The sequence below is a fragment of the Lepidothrix coronata genome, unplaced genomic scaffold, assembly GCF_001604755.1.
Source record: "Lepidothrix coronata isolate B3197 unplaced genomic scaffold, Lepidothrix_coronata-1.0 Scaffold22, whole genome shotgun sequence".
NCBI classification, from domain to species: Eukaryota; Metazoa; Chordata; class Aves; order Passeriformes; family Pipridae; genus Lepidothrix; species Lepidothrix coronata.
Window position 1 is genome coordinate 5,692,973 of NW_016690202.1, and position 13,780 is coordinate 5,706,752.

A 13,780-nucleotide genomic window follows, 5' to 3' on the forward strand; every position below is an offset into this window, starting at 1 on the left:
TCTCCTAACTGACTGATGCTGTCAGTCCACCATTTTTACTGCTTTGGAAGGTTGCAAAATTTCAAGCAGAAAAAAAATAAATCTAATAATCTATTCAGAGAAGCCATAAGCCACCATTATCTGGCAGAATCACTGAGATGCCTCTATAATGCAAAATCCATAGCAGTAAGAGTGATGCAAGACTGCACTTTCCCTAAGGTACTGCATATGTGCTATAAACACTCCCGTGCATCTTTTGGGGGTTATCTCATTATTGCAGGAGATAATGGCCAACATTTCATACCTTTGTCTTTTTTGAAACGATACTGAACCATAAGTTACAGGCTAAAACTACAAAGAAATCATTAACTTGCCAGAGATGGATTATTCCTTGTAGCTTATCCTATGTTCCCTATATTTCTTTTCCTAATGGCATTTCTGTTGGACACGAGGAACAACAGGTAATTACATGCTTTGCTGTTTTATTTGAAGCTTCTAGGCATTGTGTCAGTAATGATATTCTCTTTATGCAATGTTCTTTTATAGATTTTTCAAAAAGAATCTCTTTCTCCAATTTCCATAGGGAGTCCTCATTAAAAGTACAATCTCTACTAAGTGCTGTTAATTTAAACAACCAGAGCAGAATCATAAGAAAGGTTAAAGGGGGAGCAAGGCCTGAGTGCAGTAAGATTTATTATTTTTTCTCTCACACAACATTTGTCTGTGCTCTTGGACAAGTCCCTGAACTACCTTTGTAGGGTATTGTTATGTATGTTTAGCAGCAGGACAGTGCTATCAGCAGAAGCCTTGACTTGATCTTTGTCATTTTTAATCTTCAGAGCCCCTGTGGGAGAGGCATGGCTGGGGGGCTTTTCACAGAATTACAGAATCACAGAATGTGCTGAGTTGGAAGGGACATACAAGGATCCTTGAGTCCAACTCCTAGCCCTGCACAGGACCATCCCCAAAAGTCACACCCTATGCCTGAGGGTATCATCCAAACTCTTGAACTCTGTCAGGCTTAGTGCTGTGACCACTTCCCTGGGGAGCCTGTTCCCAATCAACCTCTGGGTGAAGAACCTTTTTCTGATATCCAAACTTAACGTCCCCTGACACAATTTCAGACCATTCCCCCAGGTTCTGTCACTGGTCATCAGAGAGAAGAGATCAGTGCCTGCCCCTGCACTTCCCCTCAGGAGGAAGTTGTAGACTGCAATGAAGTCTCCTCTCAGTCTCCTCTTCTCCAGGCTGAACAGACCAAGTGACCTCAATCACTGCAATAAAGACCACCATCTTCATTGACCTCCTTTGGACACTCTCTAATAGCTTAATATTTCTTATTTTTCTTATACTGTGGTGCCCAAAACTGCACACAATATTCAAGGTGAGGCCGCCCCAGTGCAGAGCAGAGCGGGACAATCCCCTCCCTCAACTGGCTGGCAATGCTTTGCCTGATGCCCCCCAGGACACGGTTGGCCCTCCTGGCTGCCAGGGCACTGCTGACTCAGATTCAACTTGCCACTGACCAGGACCCCCAGGTCCCTTTCCATGGCACTGCTTTCCAGCATCTCATTCCCTCATCTGTACAAACATCCAGTGTTGCCCCATACCAGATGGTGGCAGAATCCAGCACTTCTCCTTGTTGGAGTTCATATGGTTGCTGATTGTCCAGTTCTCTAATTTGTCCAGGTCTCTCTGCAGGGCCTCCCTGCCTTCGAGGGAGTCAGCAGCTCCTCCCAGTTTTGTGTCATCTGCAAACTTAGTATCCCTTCCAGTCCTCTGTCCAAGTCATTTATTAAGATGCTGAAGAGCACAGGGCCTAAGGTGGAGCCCTGTGGAACCCCCCTAGTGACAGGTCACCAGTCTGATGTTACCCCATTCACTATTACCCTTTGTGCTTGACTCATGAGACAAGTCCTCATCTACCACACGATATGTGGAAGCTGTCCAGCAGCAGTAAGCTGATGTTAGGGCCCCGCAGCTCCCCCAGGGGCTCCCTCAGCCCCTCAGGAGCTCCCTCAGCTGGAGGGTGTGGGGAGAGACTGCTCCAGGCAGCTCATTGTTCTGGAGCTGTTCCCCAACACCCACCTTGTGCAGTGCTCCCGTGGGAGCAGATGGGGCTGGCAGGGCAAGCTCCCCTTCTCCTCCCTGTAAATGCTGGGCACAGTGCACACTGTAGTACCTGTGTCAGTATAGACAATGTGCCAAACCGTACCATTGCTTCAGGATTAAATCATAATGGAGCTGTCTATCCCCTGGAACACAGAGCACGGGCCCAACATATTGGAAGTAAATGGCAAACCACTGATGTTAATGCATGTGCTATGAGGGGACAAGAAGGATTTATTTGTGAACGTAACACCATCAAAGCCCAAGACATTTGTCCTGATACTGAAAAAACGGTTTATCATTTTGAAATACGTCCCGATGAAACCCTCTCAAACCATATTTGTATATATTGGAAAAGGATGCACTTGTATGACAACCCCTTGTGATTTTGTATTTATAGATAACATTGCTGTAGATCCAAGAAATCATTCTAATGTTTGGGTCTGTAACTTCATTGAAATTATGGGATGTGATTTTAATTACTAAACTCCTTTTACAACTTATCAATTGATACTCTTGTCATAATGAATCTCACCTTGATAAGAAAGCTGCTGTTGAAGCAAGCTCAAGAAAATGGACAAAGCTTTGATTACTGTCCATCATGATGTGGAAGAAATACATCATGTGCTAGAACGAGTGAAGAAAGACAGAGAACATCAATGGTGGGATCCTTTTTGGATGGTCACCTACTGCTACATATATACATACATACATACATACATACATATATATCTATCTCCTTAATATGTTTTGCTTTAATAATGGTACTGTATGTAAAAATTTGGAATATGATGAAATTATTAACTTCCTTGCAATTCCTATTTACACCTGATGTTTCATGCAATATACACACACTTGATGTTCCACACATGCTTGATGTTCCATGCAATAAACACAAGCCTGATGTTCCACTCAATAGACACATGCTTGATACTCCACTCAACATACAGCTGATTGATGTTTCAAATTCATATTGAGTTTGTGTTGTTTGAGTGACTGTAGTGGATATTGTGGGGAGAATACTGAAAAATAAAGTTCAGCAAGGAGTGCATGTGTTGGCTGTAACTCACCAGGGACAAACTGTGTGCACACATTCATAGCACTGAGGGAACACAGGGAGCTTGGTGTAACATCTAAAGGAGACATGCAACAAGGGATAGAGTGATACGAAAATGCTGCAGTCTTGCTTTGTTGAAATCAATGCAGCTAATGGGAACTAAGCCAAAGGAATGATCCAGGTGGTAATCCAAAACTGAACTTTGTTTCATTAACTTGAAAATATGTATTACTTTTCACACCCTACATATGCTAATGCCTAAAGTCACTCAAACTCCACCTAAACATGAAATGATGGTTGGAAGATCTTGTGATGGGTTGCTTCACTTATTTCCCATTAACTTCCTCAGCTCCAAGCCAGTGGTGCTCAGCTCTGACTGAGAAGGGAGACACAAATTATGCTGTGATTCCTTCTCCCTTCTCTAGCTCTCTCTTCAAATCACTTCCATGGTTCAGAGTGCCATAAGTGCTTAAAAACCAGCGTTGGTGTTAGATACAGAAAGAAGAACATTCTTTGCCCCATGTTCCTGTGGAAATACCTCTTACAACTCCCCTTCCTTTCATGCCTGAGTTCCTATCCAACCCACATCCAGGATGAATTTTTCAAAAAGAAAAAAAAGCCAAACCAACAAAACCCCTCACAACCCCAAAGGACCACATATCCCCCCAAGCCACCAGTTAAAGCCTGTGTGGCATGTTCATAGAATCACAGAATACCCACAAGGATCATCGAAGTCCAACTACTGGCCTCGCAGAGGACCACCCCAAGAATGACACCATGTTCCTGACATCATTGTCCAAAGTCTTCCGGAACTCTGTCAATCTTGGTGCTGTGACAGCTTCCTTGGGGAGGGATGTTCTCTTTGTCCTTGAGTGCAGATTTAGTGGAAGGCGTCAAGGTCTTACCCATTCTGACCACAGACTGCTGAGCACAGACTCTACATGACAGCCCATCTGATAATGCCAGCCAGCACCTCTTGGCAGAGGGCTGCAGTATCCATGCCACATGGCTCTGACCATGACACGGCTCCGCTTCCACAGCTGCCCCAGAGCAGGTGCCTTGCGTTCAGACAGTGCTGCTGCTCAAAGACCCAGCTAAAGCCTACAGCAAAGGGATTACCCAAAATGTTTCATTTGGGATTACAAAATGCAACGGGGAGAGTTGTGTAAAGAGTACTCCAAACCGAAGGGTTTCCAGGACTTGGTGCTCTGAAATGGGCTTGGTATGCATTACAACCAGAACTGGCCTATGGAGAGAGCACAGAGCCATAGACCATGAAACAGCTATTGTTTCAACAGCCTTCAGAAGTTCTTAGACCAGCAGCGAGATGCCCCCAAGAATCACTGGGGCAGTCAGTCTCTTTCTGGGTGGTTTCACCGGTTCTTGGTGAAGCATGTAAGGATTTTTCTGATGAAATAGTATCCTGAAACCCAGTACTTCTCAAGGCATTTGATGACAGCAACTGGGGGTAAAGGAAAAGGAGGAACCAGTCATACTTCTTTCTCCCGGCTCTGTTCTGTAGCCAGTAGGGGTAAGTGCTCTCTATCATATTGCTGCTGCGGCTACAGGAATAGGACTGGATAACCAATCCAAGGGGAACAGACCTTTTTTGTGAGGTTAATTCTCAAACATTGTTTTCCAGCCCAGGACACAGTGCAGCAGATGCGTAAGAAAGTTTGAGCTGTCACTAATTGTCTGAAGTTAGGCATCTAATTGGGATCTACTTTTGGACTTGCCTGTCAGCATGTCATTTTAAATGCTAGATGACATGGTAATTGGAAAGGCACAGAAAATGACGAGGCATCTAGAGGCTGAAGCAAATATGACAGCTCTTCTGCTGTTGGCACCAACGTCCAACCAGAAACAAAACAAGTAACCCAGCTGTGGAGTAAAGGGAAAGCATTAGTCTTGACATGTGCACCAGGTATCCTCTCTCTGGCCATCTGGATGCTGGGAAAGGCTTGAAGCCTCATGGATAAAGTCAGTCGAAGAGAATACATAAAACCTTGAAAAGGGGCTAGTGGCTGCTGCATGACTTGTAGTGGCTTTTCCAATCTACCTTCACATGGTGGAGTAGCTTTACAGGTGGCAGAGGTGAGGCAGAACAGGCTGAACAATCAAAACACATCCAAATGACTCTGGACAAGCATTCAGCTGGCCCATTGCATAACTCATTGTCACTGAAGCTCAGCAAAAGGCATACAGCCTCCAGGTACAATTCTAGAGAGAGAGTTTGAGCCCTGTGCCAGCAAGAAGACTGCAGCATGGTAGGAACTACCCCGTCGTAAGTACATACAAGCAACAATGCGGACTAAGTAAAGGGAGACGAGGAATGAAGACCCTTCAAGCAAGGTGTGCTTCCTCTCAGCATACGCAGATCATCTGCACTCTCAGCTATTCTCAGAACTGAACTATTAAGGCTCTGATTCTGCTGAACTTAATCAGATGTAAATATCCTCTGAGTAACCTTACTGAAATTATTAAAATTACTCCTGTCAGTCCCAGCTCACTGGTAATTCTTAACACAGCCAATGTTTTCAAAGCTTATCATTTGTTATTTACCAGTCTCATCAGTAATCTGTCATTTTGCAGGTGTAACTATTTTGGTCAAGACACAATGTAAGCAGAGCTCTAAAAGTTTTAATCCAGTTTCAATACCACTGAATGTGAACTTGAGGCAGTCAATATCAGGAGTCAGCAAATATCTTCAGTAACTTGCTTTAGCATTTTCAAGCTACCATAATGAATAGAAATCAAAATTCTGCTTTGTTTTGATGGACACTGCTGTAACAACGGGCTGTGCTTTCACTTTCTGCTGAAAAAGAGGATGGATTTGAATTAATCACTTAATAAAATGATTCTGTAGCTTGACGTCATTGTCATAAAGACACTACGGATGCTTAAACTGTTTGAAACAACATCAGGGATTCACAAACTGACATTTTATTTCTGATACATTTTTTACATTTGTACAATATATTACAGAACTTTTCATTTTCTGCAGAATCTAATATATATTGTATAGCTTTTTTCTATAAGCTTATAATAAAATAAGCATTACAAATGAAATATTTGTTGCTTTAAGGGGAAAAGAAACAGTCACAAGAAAACACAAAAATATACCTGTTACAATCCATGATGAAGAAATACACACTTTAAACTGGCTGAATACAATCTTCATACATTAAAGTTTACTACAGCTTGTTAGCCTTTTTTTTCTTTTTCATCATGTATTTTATCAGAATTTTTAAAACCCCTGTTTTACAGAAAAATGGCAAAGTACTGTAGTTTCATTCCTATTAATGGGTTCTTAAAACCCACAGTAATGTATTTAAGCCTAATTCAAACCTGTAAATATTAGTCAGTCTTTCTTTGATTGTTTTTTTTTGAATTACACCTCATATTTGGTTATCAGTACTGATAAAAAAGAGTGTCTCTCAATATCTGCTAAGTGCAAAATGCAAACTTTCTCTGAAAATGCCTCACCTATTGCAGTAGGCAGTGTTCTAGTGTGGCTGCTTCTAAGAAGAGATTTAAAGCTAATGAACATTTGGAATTCCAAGTGTGGAATTCCAAGTGTGTTCTACACAAACAAAACTGCTGTTGTGATTTTTACATTTCAGGAAAAAAACCAAAGATGACAGTGCCGTTATGCTTTATTTATTCTAGAGTGGGACAATCAGATCTTGGGGAAGTTTACATTCCTTTTGTCAGCAGTAATACTATAACAGTTATATTCCTTCCATCAGCTGGATTCTATGGTGCTTTTATTAATACCATGCAGACATGGCAGTGAAAGCACTAAAGGCAGTCCAACAATTTAAGAATTTGTATTTTATAAATGGCTTATAGATGGTTTACAGATTGAAGGTGAGAATTAACCTTTTTGAGGCTTGTAGTATTTTGGCCACTGACTTCAAGTAGAGCCAAAATGTCACTGAGACAATGTTCTCTCTGCTCTAAGTCTGACCGTGATGCATGGACCTGCAGCAGACAGCTGGTCAGGTCAGGGACAGACTATTCCGTAAGTCAGAGTATATAACCAACTTCTTTGCTGGCACTTAAGAATGTTCCTTCATGTTTCTCTCATCCCTGCTGGCACCTTTGTCTAAATTAAGCAGCCTTGCCTGTTACAGACATCCAGGTGTGAGTTTTGCTTCTGCTTCTTCATAGTGTGGTGTGTAGGTATGTCCCTGATTCTTCCTTTGCAAGCCTGACAAGGTTCTCCCAATCTCCCTTGTCTTTCTGTGGTGTTGCTCATCCAACTTCCACTTCTTTTCCAGAGAGAAAATATGACCACACATCATCTTGGCCACTGGAAATTTCCTGCACAGAGATTATCAAAGTGTCAAGTCCTTTATCCACATGCATTTGCTACCTACATTTCCATTCTTGGTCCGGGGAGGTGGAAAACCTGAAACAGTGTAGACTGTACATTAGCTAGTTTGGTGGTTATAAACATCTTAATTCAAATACAGAATACAGATTAAATGAAGACTAGTTTCCAGGGCAACACCATGACTGCTCCATCAATAAGCAAAACCTGAGATTAGCTCAGCTGGTTACAGCATGGTGCTAGTAATGCCAAGATTGTGGGTTTGATCCCTGTATGGGCTATTCACTTAGGAGTTGGACTCAATGATCCTTATGGGTCCCTTCCAACTCAGAATATGCTGTGAAAAAAATTAACTGAAGGTTTTATGTTCTCAGATATTTGGGTCTTCTAAACTTGGAAAAGTTGGCAACAGTTTTCTGGCTATATCAACTGTTCATGGTATGCCTCTGTCTACATACAGACATGCAATTTTCACAGTTGTTGGTGTGTTTGGGTTGTTGTTTTGGTGTGCTTTTTAAAAGCCGGGCTGACACAGAACCCTCCCAATTCCTTCCCTCCCTCTTTGCCTTAGAATATATGTCTGCATTAAGTACAATTAAGGTATGAGTACCTCCCACAGAAGAGAAATGTGTGTTTGAGGTATTTAAAATGCCTCACCATGTCAGACGCACGTAACTATGGTTCGTGATAATTTCATTCGTTCATCTTCCTCACACGGGGGTTGCCATGGACACACCAGGCAGAAGGTAGAAAGACGGTGTTGGCTAAAAGTTTTTCATTTATGTCCACTATGAGAATATCCAGAAGGAAAGAAAAAAACAGGTCAGTGACTTACAACTGATGAACTCTGTTGCAACAAGACTTCTAAACAGACTTCTAAAGGTGTATTTAAAGAACCTCATCCATGTAGTTTTTGGCTCTAATTCACGGGAGCTGAGCCCAGAAATCAGCATTATGATCATCTAGTCTAAACCCCATACAGAATCATACAAGCCATAGAATCTTCTTTAACACTATCTGCCATGAACACATTAATTTTATATAATTCGCCCCAGCTTTTCTTTCTGAGTCTGGCACAACAACTGTAAGATCTGGAGGACCCACGGCACCCTTAGGTAACATCGGGACTCAGTGATTTGCAAACTCATGGAAGGACATCTCATGCCTGTGAATTAAGTGCCTGTTTGGCTATTGTACCTAAGCCTCTAACAAAAGCCTTACAGGTTTGAGGGGCTTACTTAGTTTCATTTGCTCCTCACTATCATGATATGGTCTTAGCAGAGAGAGATGACAACATGGACTGAGGACTTTGGGTAGGAACTGTCTACCTGTGTGGAGCAGAGCGCAGTGAGGCGATGCTGGCTGCAGCCAGTCCGTACATATTTCAGAGAAACAGCTCCCTTGACGATGTGAATCACACACAGCCTTTTGCACAAGCTTTACAAAAACTCTTTTGGCTCTCTGAGCTCATTCCCTTTCCAAGATCGGGAAAATCTTGTAGACTGCCTCATCTCTTTCCCCCTGTTGTGCCAGCGCAGGGCACCAATGTCACATCAGTCTCAGCCCATCCTCAGCCATCCCAGTGCTGGGTCAGGTAACTGTGTTACCATGTGTCACATCCTGGGCTGGGGAACTTTTCTTTGGATGAAAGCTGAAAACAGTCTTTCAGATACTTAAGGTAGGCCACATGTTAGCCTAGTTACTTAACAATTTAAATTTTAGAAAACCAGTATGTGTTGAATAATAGCTCACGCAACACTTTTATTGAGATAACTCATGACTTTTCTTTAAACTTTTTTCCTGAATTTGTTTTGAGTTCGTTGAAAACTAGTGTCTTCCTAAAGTAGATCTCAAAGTCTTCCTTTCTCCTTTCCATTCTTCTCTATGTTGTATACAGTTTCCCACAGCTGAAAATACAAGACGCAAAAAGCAGAACTGTTGCAGAATTTTCTTTTAACTGGCCTCTTTTCTTTTTCAAGGCACAAGGAACTTGTGCTGCTTTGGGCAACTTTTTTTGAAAAAAAAAAATTAAGATTTTAAACATACCGAAGGATGCATGTTGCACCTTTTATCTAGCGACAATTTGGCATGTATATTAGTTTTAGGTCCCTGCTGGTGCTGTAGTCTATGGGCACACTGAAACACACATGAACCATGTCATTTATTGCAGATAATACAAACAGATCCTGTGAAATATACAGCTATAGCTATTTGGATATTCAGATAGATATGTTGATATTTGTATATATATAGGCAGTGCATTTGTAGGAATCTATAATTACATTCCCCTTTGCTTACTGGCAGCAGCTCAACCCCCCGTAAGAGCGACATTTTTCCTACACCATGTGACTTAAGCAGCCAGCAGCAAGGGCAGGCAAGCCCTTTTCCCCAGGGCAGTGCCGATTTCCTAAGCCCATGCCACCCTCTCACCCACCGCGCCCCGGTGACCCGCCCGGTCTCACCGCTCCCGTTGGACTCGCCGAGGGTCGAGGGCGACAGGAACAAGTCCCTTCCCAACAATGTGCTGCAAGTCGTCGAGCAGGCGGCTGGGCACTTTCATGCCAGCGTCCAGCTTCTCCTTATTGGCCTTCGTGAGTCTCTTGATCCTCACCAGGAGGTCGGGGCGGTTGTGGCGAAAGTGGGGGTTCCAGAAGTGGTGCCGGGGCCCATCGGGGCTGTCGGGACTGTCCCCCGCCGCGGCCGGCCCCAGCCTCTGCCCCAGCGCGGGAACAGCCGGCCCCATCGTCAGCTTGTGGAACCCGTACAGGTTAAGCTGGCGGATGATGCTGCCGAAGTTCTTGGTTTTGAAGACCTCCGCCTCCCCGGCAGCGCCGGGCCCCCCGCCCAGCAGCTCCCGCTCGAAGAGCGCCTGGTCGATGAACAGCCCCTCGCCGCGGGCATCCCAGCGCACGGAGCGGACGCGGGGGTTATTCACCAGCAGCCACAGCTTGGCGGGAAAGGTGCAGGGCCGGGAGGCAGCGGGAAAGAGGTAAGGCCAGAGGGCTGTGGAGCCGGAGCGGAAGCCAGCGGGCAGCAGCGGCTCCGCCATCGCGCCTGTCGGCAACTGTCGCGACACGCGAGGGCGGGCGCCCAACGCCCCGGCAACGACAACGGCCGCCGCGCGAGGGCGGCTCCGCCACCGCCGCGCCCCGGCACGCGCCGGGTGCACGGTGCGCTGCTCGTGCCGGCGCCGGCCCGGCCCTGCCGGGCCCCTCGGCCTCGCGTCCCGCAGTCCCAGGTGCCCTCAGTGCCCCCGGTCCCCTCAGCCCCACCCATCACCCCAGTGCCCCCCGGTCAGTGCCCTCAGTGTCCCCACCTCACCCCCCCCGTGCCCCCAGTGTCACCAAAATGTCGGGAAGAATAAAACTCTCTAACACTAATTTCAGTATTAGAAGGCAGGCATTACTTTATTTCAGCAAGAATCACTCCTAACACATGCATTCGACGTTTCAAAGCTTCATTTATCTAGGCAAACCATATATACATTCATTTAAATTCCCGGAATTCTCCTCCCCCGTCTCAGGAATCACTTACATAGATAAAGCTGTACGCCTTAATAATTGGGCATGCTCATACAGTTTGGGGAATGGTCTCAAGAGGGTCTCTGGTGGTCATTTGGGGAATAGCCCCCACCTCACTTTATCCTTTCACGGTCACAAGTCGCCTGAGAACATGACTCCAGAGTTGGTTCATGTCCTGCTGGCTTGGTTGAACAATTTGTCTCCTGGGTCAGGAAACTTTTTTATGGTTTATGAAACTTCAACCAATGGGTCTCAGTTTCTCTTGTTTCAGTTGAAATACTGCAAACAATATGCCTTTTGAGTATTTATGTCATCAGTTCCCTGCAGTCCCCTCAGTGCCCTCAGGCCACACCCCAGTGCCCTCAGCCCCTCCCTGGTCCCCTCAGCCCCTTGCCAGCCATCAGTGTCCCCAGCCCTCACCCCAATCCCTTCAGTCCTCCCTTCTGCCCCTGCCATCCCACAGCCCCCAGCCTCCACCATCCCCCTGAGCTACCTCTCAGCCTCCTCAGCCACCCACCGGCCCCTCAGCCTCACCGACCGTTCAGCAGCTCCCTCGTCCCTTCAGTCCCAGTGTCCCTGAGGAGGATGGTGCCCTGGTGCCACCAGCAGCTCCCACTGCTCACATGAGGGCATGGGGGGCACCAGCAGGAAGGGGGTCAGACCTAATGGGATCTGCAGAAAAATTGCTTGGCAGCCCCCGTGTCAGTGAGAGGGCATCCCTGCCCAGCCGTGGGCATGGCAGGCCAGCTGTGCTCACTCTGGTGAGGCACTGGGCACTGTGTGGGTCAATGGTAGCACAGCTCATTGACCACTCCTCAGGTGTAAAGGTCGCCTATGCCAGGTGCATCAGAGCATTACCTCTGTCTTGAAGCAGTGCTGGTCAATGACTGCAGATCCTCATTACAGCAGGAAAAAAAATCAGCAAGGAATCTTCTGTGGCAGAACAAAGGGAATAGGAGTGAGGTGGTCACCCTAAAACGGGTTAAGGGACTTTCATAAAGGCCTCAAAGACATTTATGCTCTTGACTCAGAATGCAAAAGGGGAGTGGTGAAACATAAATCAGAAGCCAGTTTCAATGTCCAGGGCAGAGTTATCTTAATAAAATGCAACATAATTGCTGGAATGCTGTATGGATGAGTAATTGCCTCTGTTACCATGGACTTGCTAGGTGCTGCATATTTATCTATCATAAATTACTCTGGAGCCATAATTATGAAATTATAAAGAAAGGCTATTTTAATGCCATTGCTGTGGGTTTGATAATCAGAACCTGCTTTTATGCCTTGATCTTTCAGAAGATCTTCTTAAATGGTTTTGGGTTGTTTTGTGGTTGGTTGGTCGGGGTTTTTTTGTGTTTTCTTCGGTTTTTCTTCTTGTTGTTTTGGGTTTTTTGTTGTTGGAGGGTTTTTTGTTGTTTGGTTTTGTTTGTTTGTTTGGGGTTTTATTGTTATTTAGGGCATTCTGTGTTTTTGTTTTTGTTGTTTTGGGGGTTTTTTTGTTTGGCTGGGTTTTTTGTTTGCTTGGGGTTTGCTGGGTTTTTGGTGGTGGTGGTTTGTTTGGGTTTTTTTGCATGCATGCTGACTAATTTTGGGATCGAAGGTAAATTTCTTCTATAATACAGGGTATGGAAGAGACTGGCCTTCAGTTAGCAATATGTCAGTGAGACACAGCTGAGCCATTATTAGTCAAAAGAGGAACAGCCCTGTAATATGTGGGCGGTCTCTGGCTGAAATTCAGTAGAACCAAATTAGCCCAGATTGACAAGAAGGTACTGAAGAGTGAAGAGTTTAATCCTCTGGTACAGTATTGCATGGACTTTGGGATCACTCTCATTGCAAGTAGTTTGTGTTTCCAGCAGAAGAGGTCTATTTGCAAAATGCACATGCGGTGGGGACAGCACGTCCACTGTCACTTGCAAATATTGTGGCTGTCTGCTCCATTTAACCTTAGCTATGGATACTTGTAGGGGCTGTGGGATTAAATCTTACAGAAGAATATCTACCAAACAGTCTGCCTGGGCTAGCACTTTTGCTCTTGCCCTGAAAAAAATGATTATTCCCTGGATTCACAGGAGGAAAATCAGACAAACCTGCATAAACACTGCTGACTGCTGCCCCCTGCCCTGGTTCCAGCCAGAGAGGGTGGAGGTTGGATAAACTCACAGACGGATGTTGGGCCAAGTGTGTGTGATGCTTTTGCCTGCAGATGTGGAGCAAGAGGTACAATGGCTCTGCAGCTGGTGGGAGTGAAGCAGAGCAGCAGCCAGCACCAGTTCCAGCAGTGAAATTTTACTAAGAACAATTGCTCTGAGTTTACAAACAGGTGGTCTGGCACAGGGCCAGTGCTGAAATGCAGCTTTGCTGTCTTTCCTCTAAGCCACATCACACACTGGCTTGCAATTTAGAGCCCCACTGATGATCTCAGGGAAAAGTTTGTCAGAGAAAAGGGTTCAACTTGCTTTGTAAGAAACAGGCCTAACAAATTGTCAGAGGTCTCAAAACACTATTTCGTCATGCTGGAGTTCTTACACATGAGGGGTCTTTTATCTTTAACAAAATACTCACTTAAACAAAATAAGCAGTCTGCATGCTCAGTCTGCTCAGGCACACAGTGACATCTTCAAAGGCACTGAGGTGTCCATTACAATCAGCTGGAAGCAATGTCTGAGACTTTTTCTAAGGTCTAATAAAAAATCCCTGATTTGCAAACTATCTTGAGTAAATTGCTGCTTACTCAGGCAAATGCTTGAAAACTGCACATTACTATGGTATAGCTAC

The 13,780-nt window shown here is 44.9% G+C and overlaps 1 protein-coding gene across 2 annotated transcripts; it reads right to left on the bottom strand.

The window, feature by feature from the left end:
- Nucleotides 1-9,225: 9,225 nt before the first annotated feature.
- On the bottom strand, nucleotides 9,226-10,589 carry LOC108494127 (heat shock factor protein 5-like). Of its 2 annotated transcripts, XM_017808349.1 has the most exons (3): nucleotides 9,944-10,589; nucleotides 9,528-9,617; nucleotides 9,226-9,388 (listed from the first exon to the last, which is right to left on the bottom strand). In XM_017808349.1, exons 1-2 carry the CDS (start codon nucleotides 10,528-10,530, stop codon nucleotides 9,554-9,556), a joined length of 651 nt encoding a protein of 216 aa, XP_017663838.1. In that variant the 5' UTR covers nucleotides 10,531-10,589; the 3' UTR covers nucleotides 9,226-9,388; nucleotides 9,528-9,553. The 2 variants fall into 2 exon arrangements, with proteins under 2 accessions (XP_017663838.1, XP_017663839.1); XM_017808350.1 differs by lacking the exon at nucleotides 9,528-9,617.
- Between the last annotated feature and the right edge of the window lie 3,191 nt (nucleotides 10,590-13,780).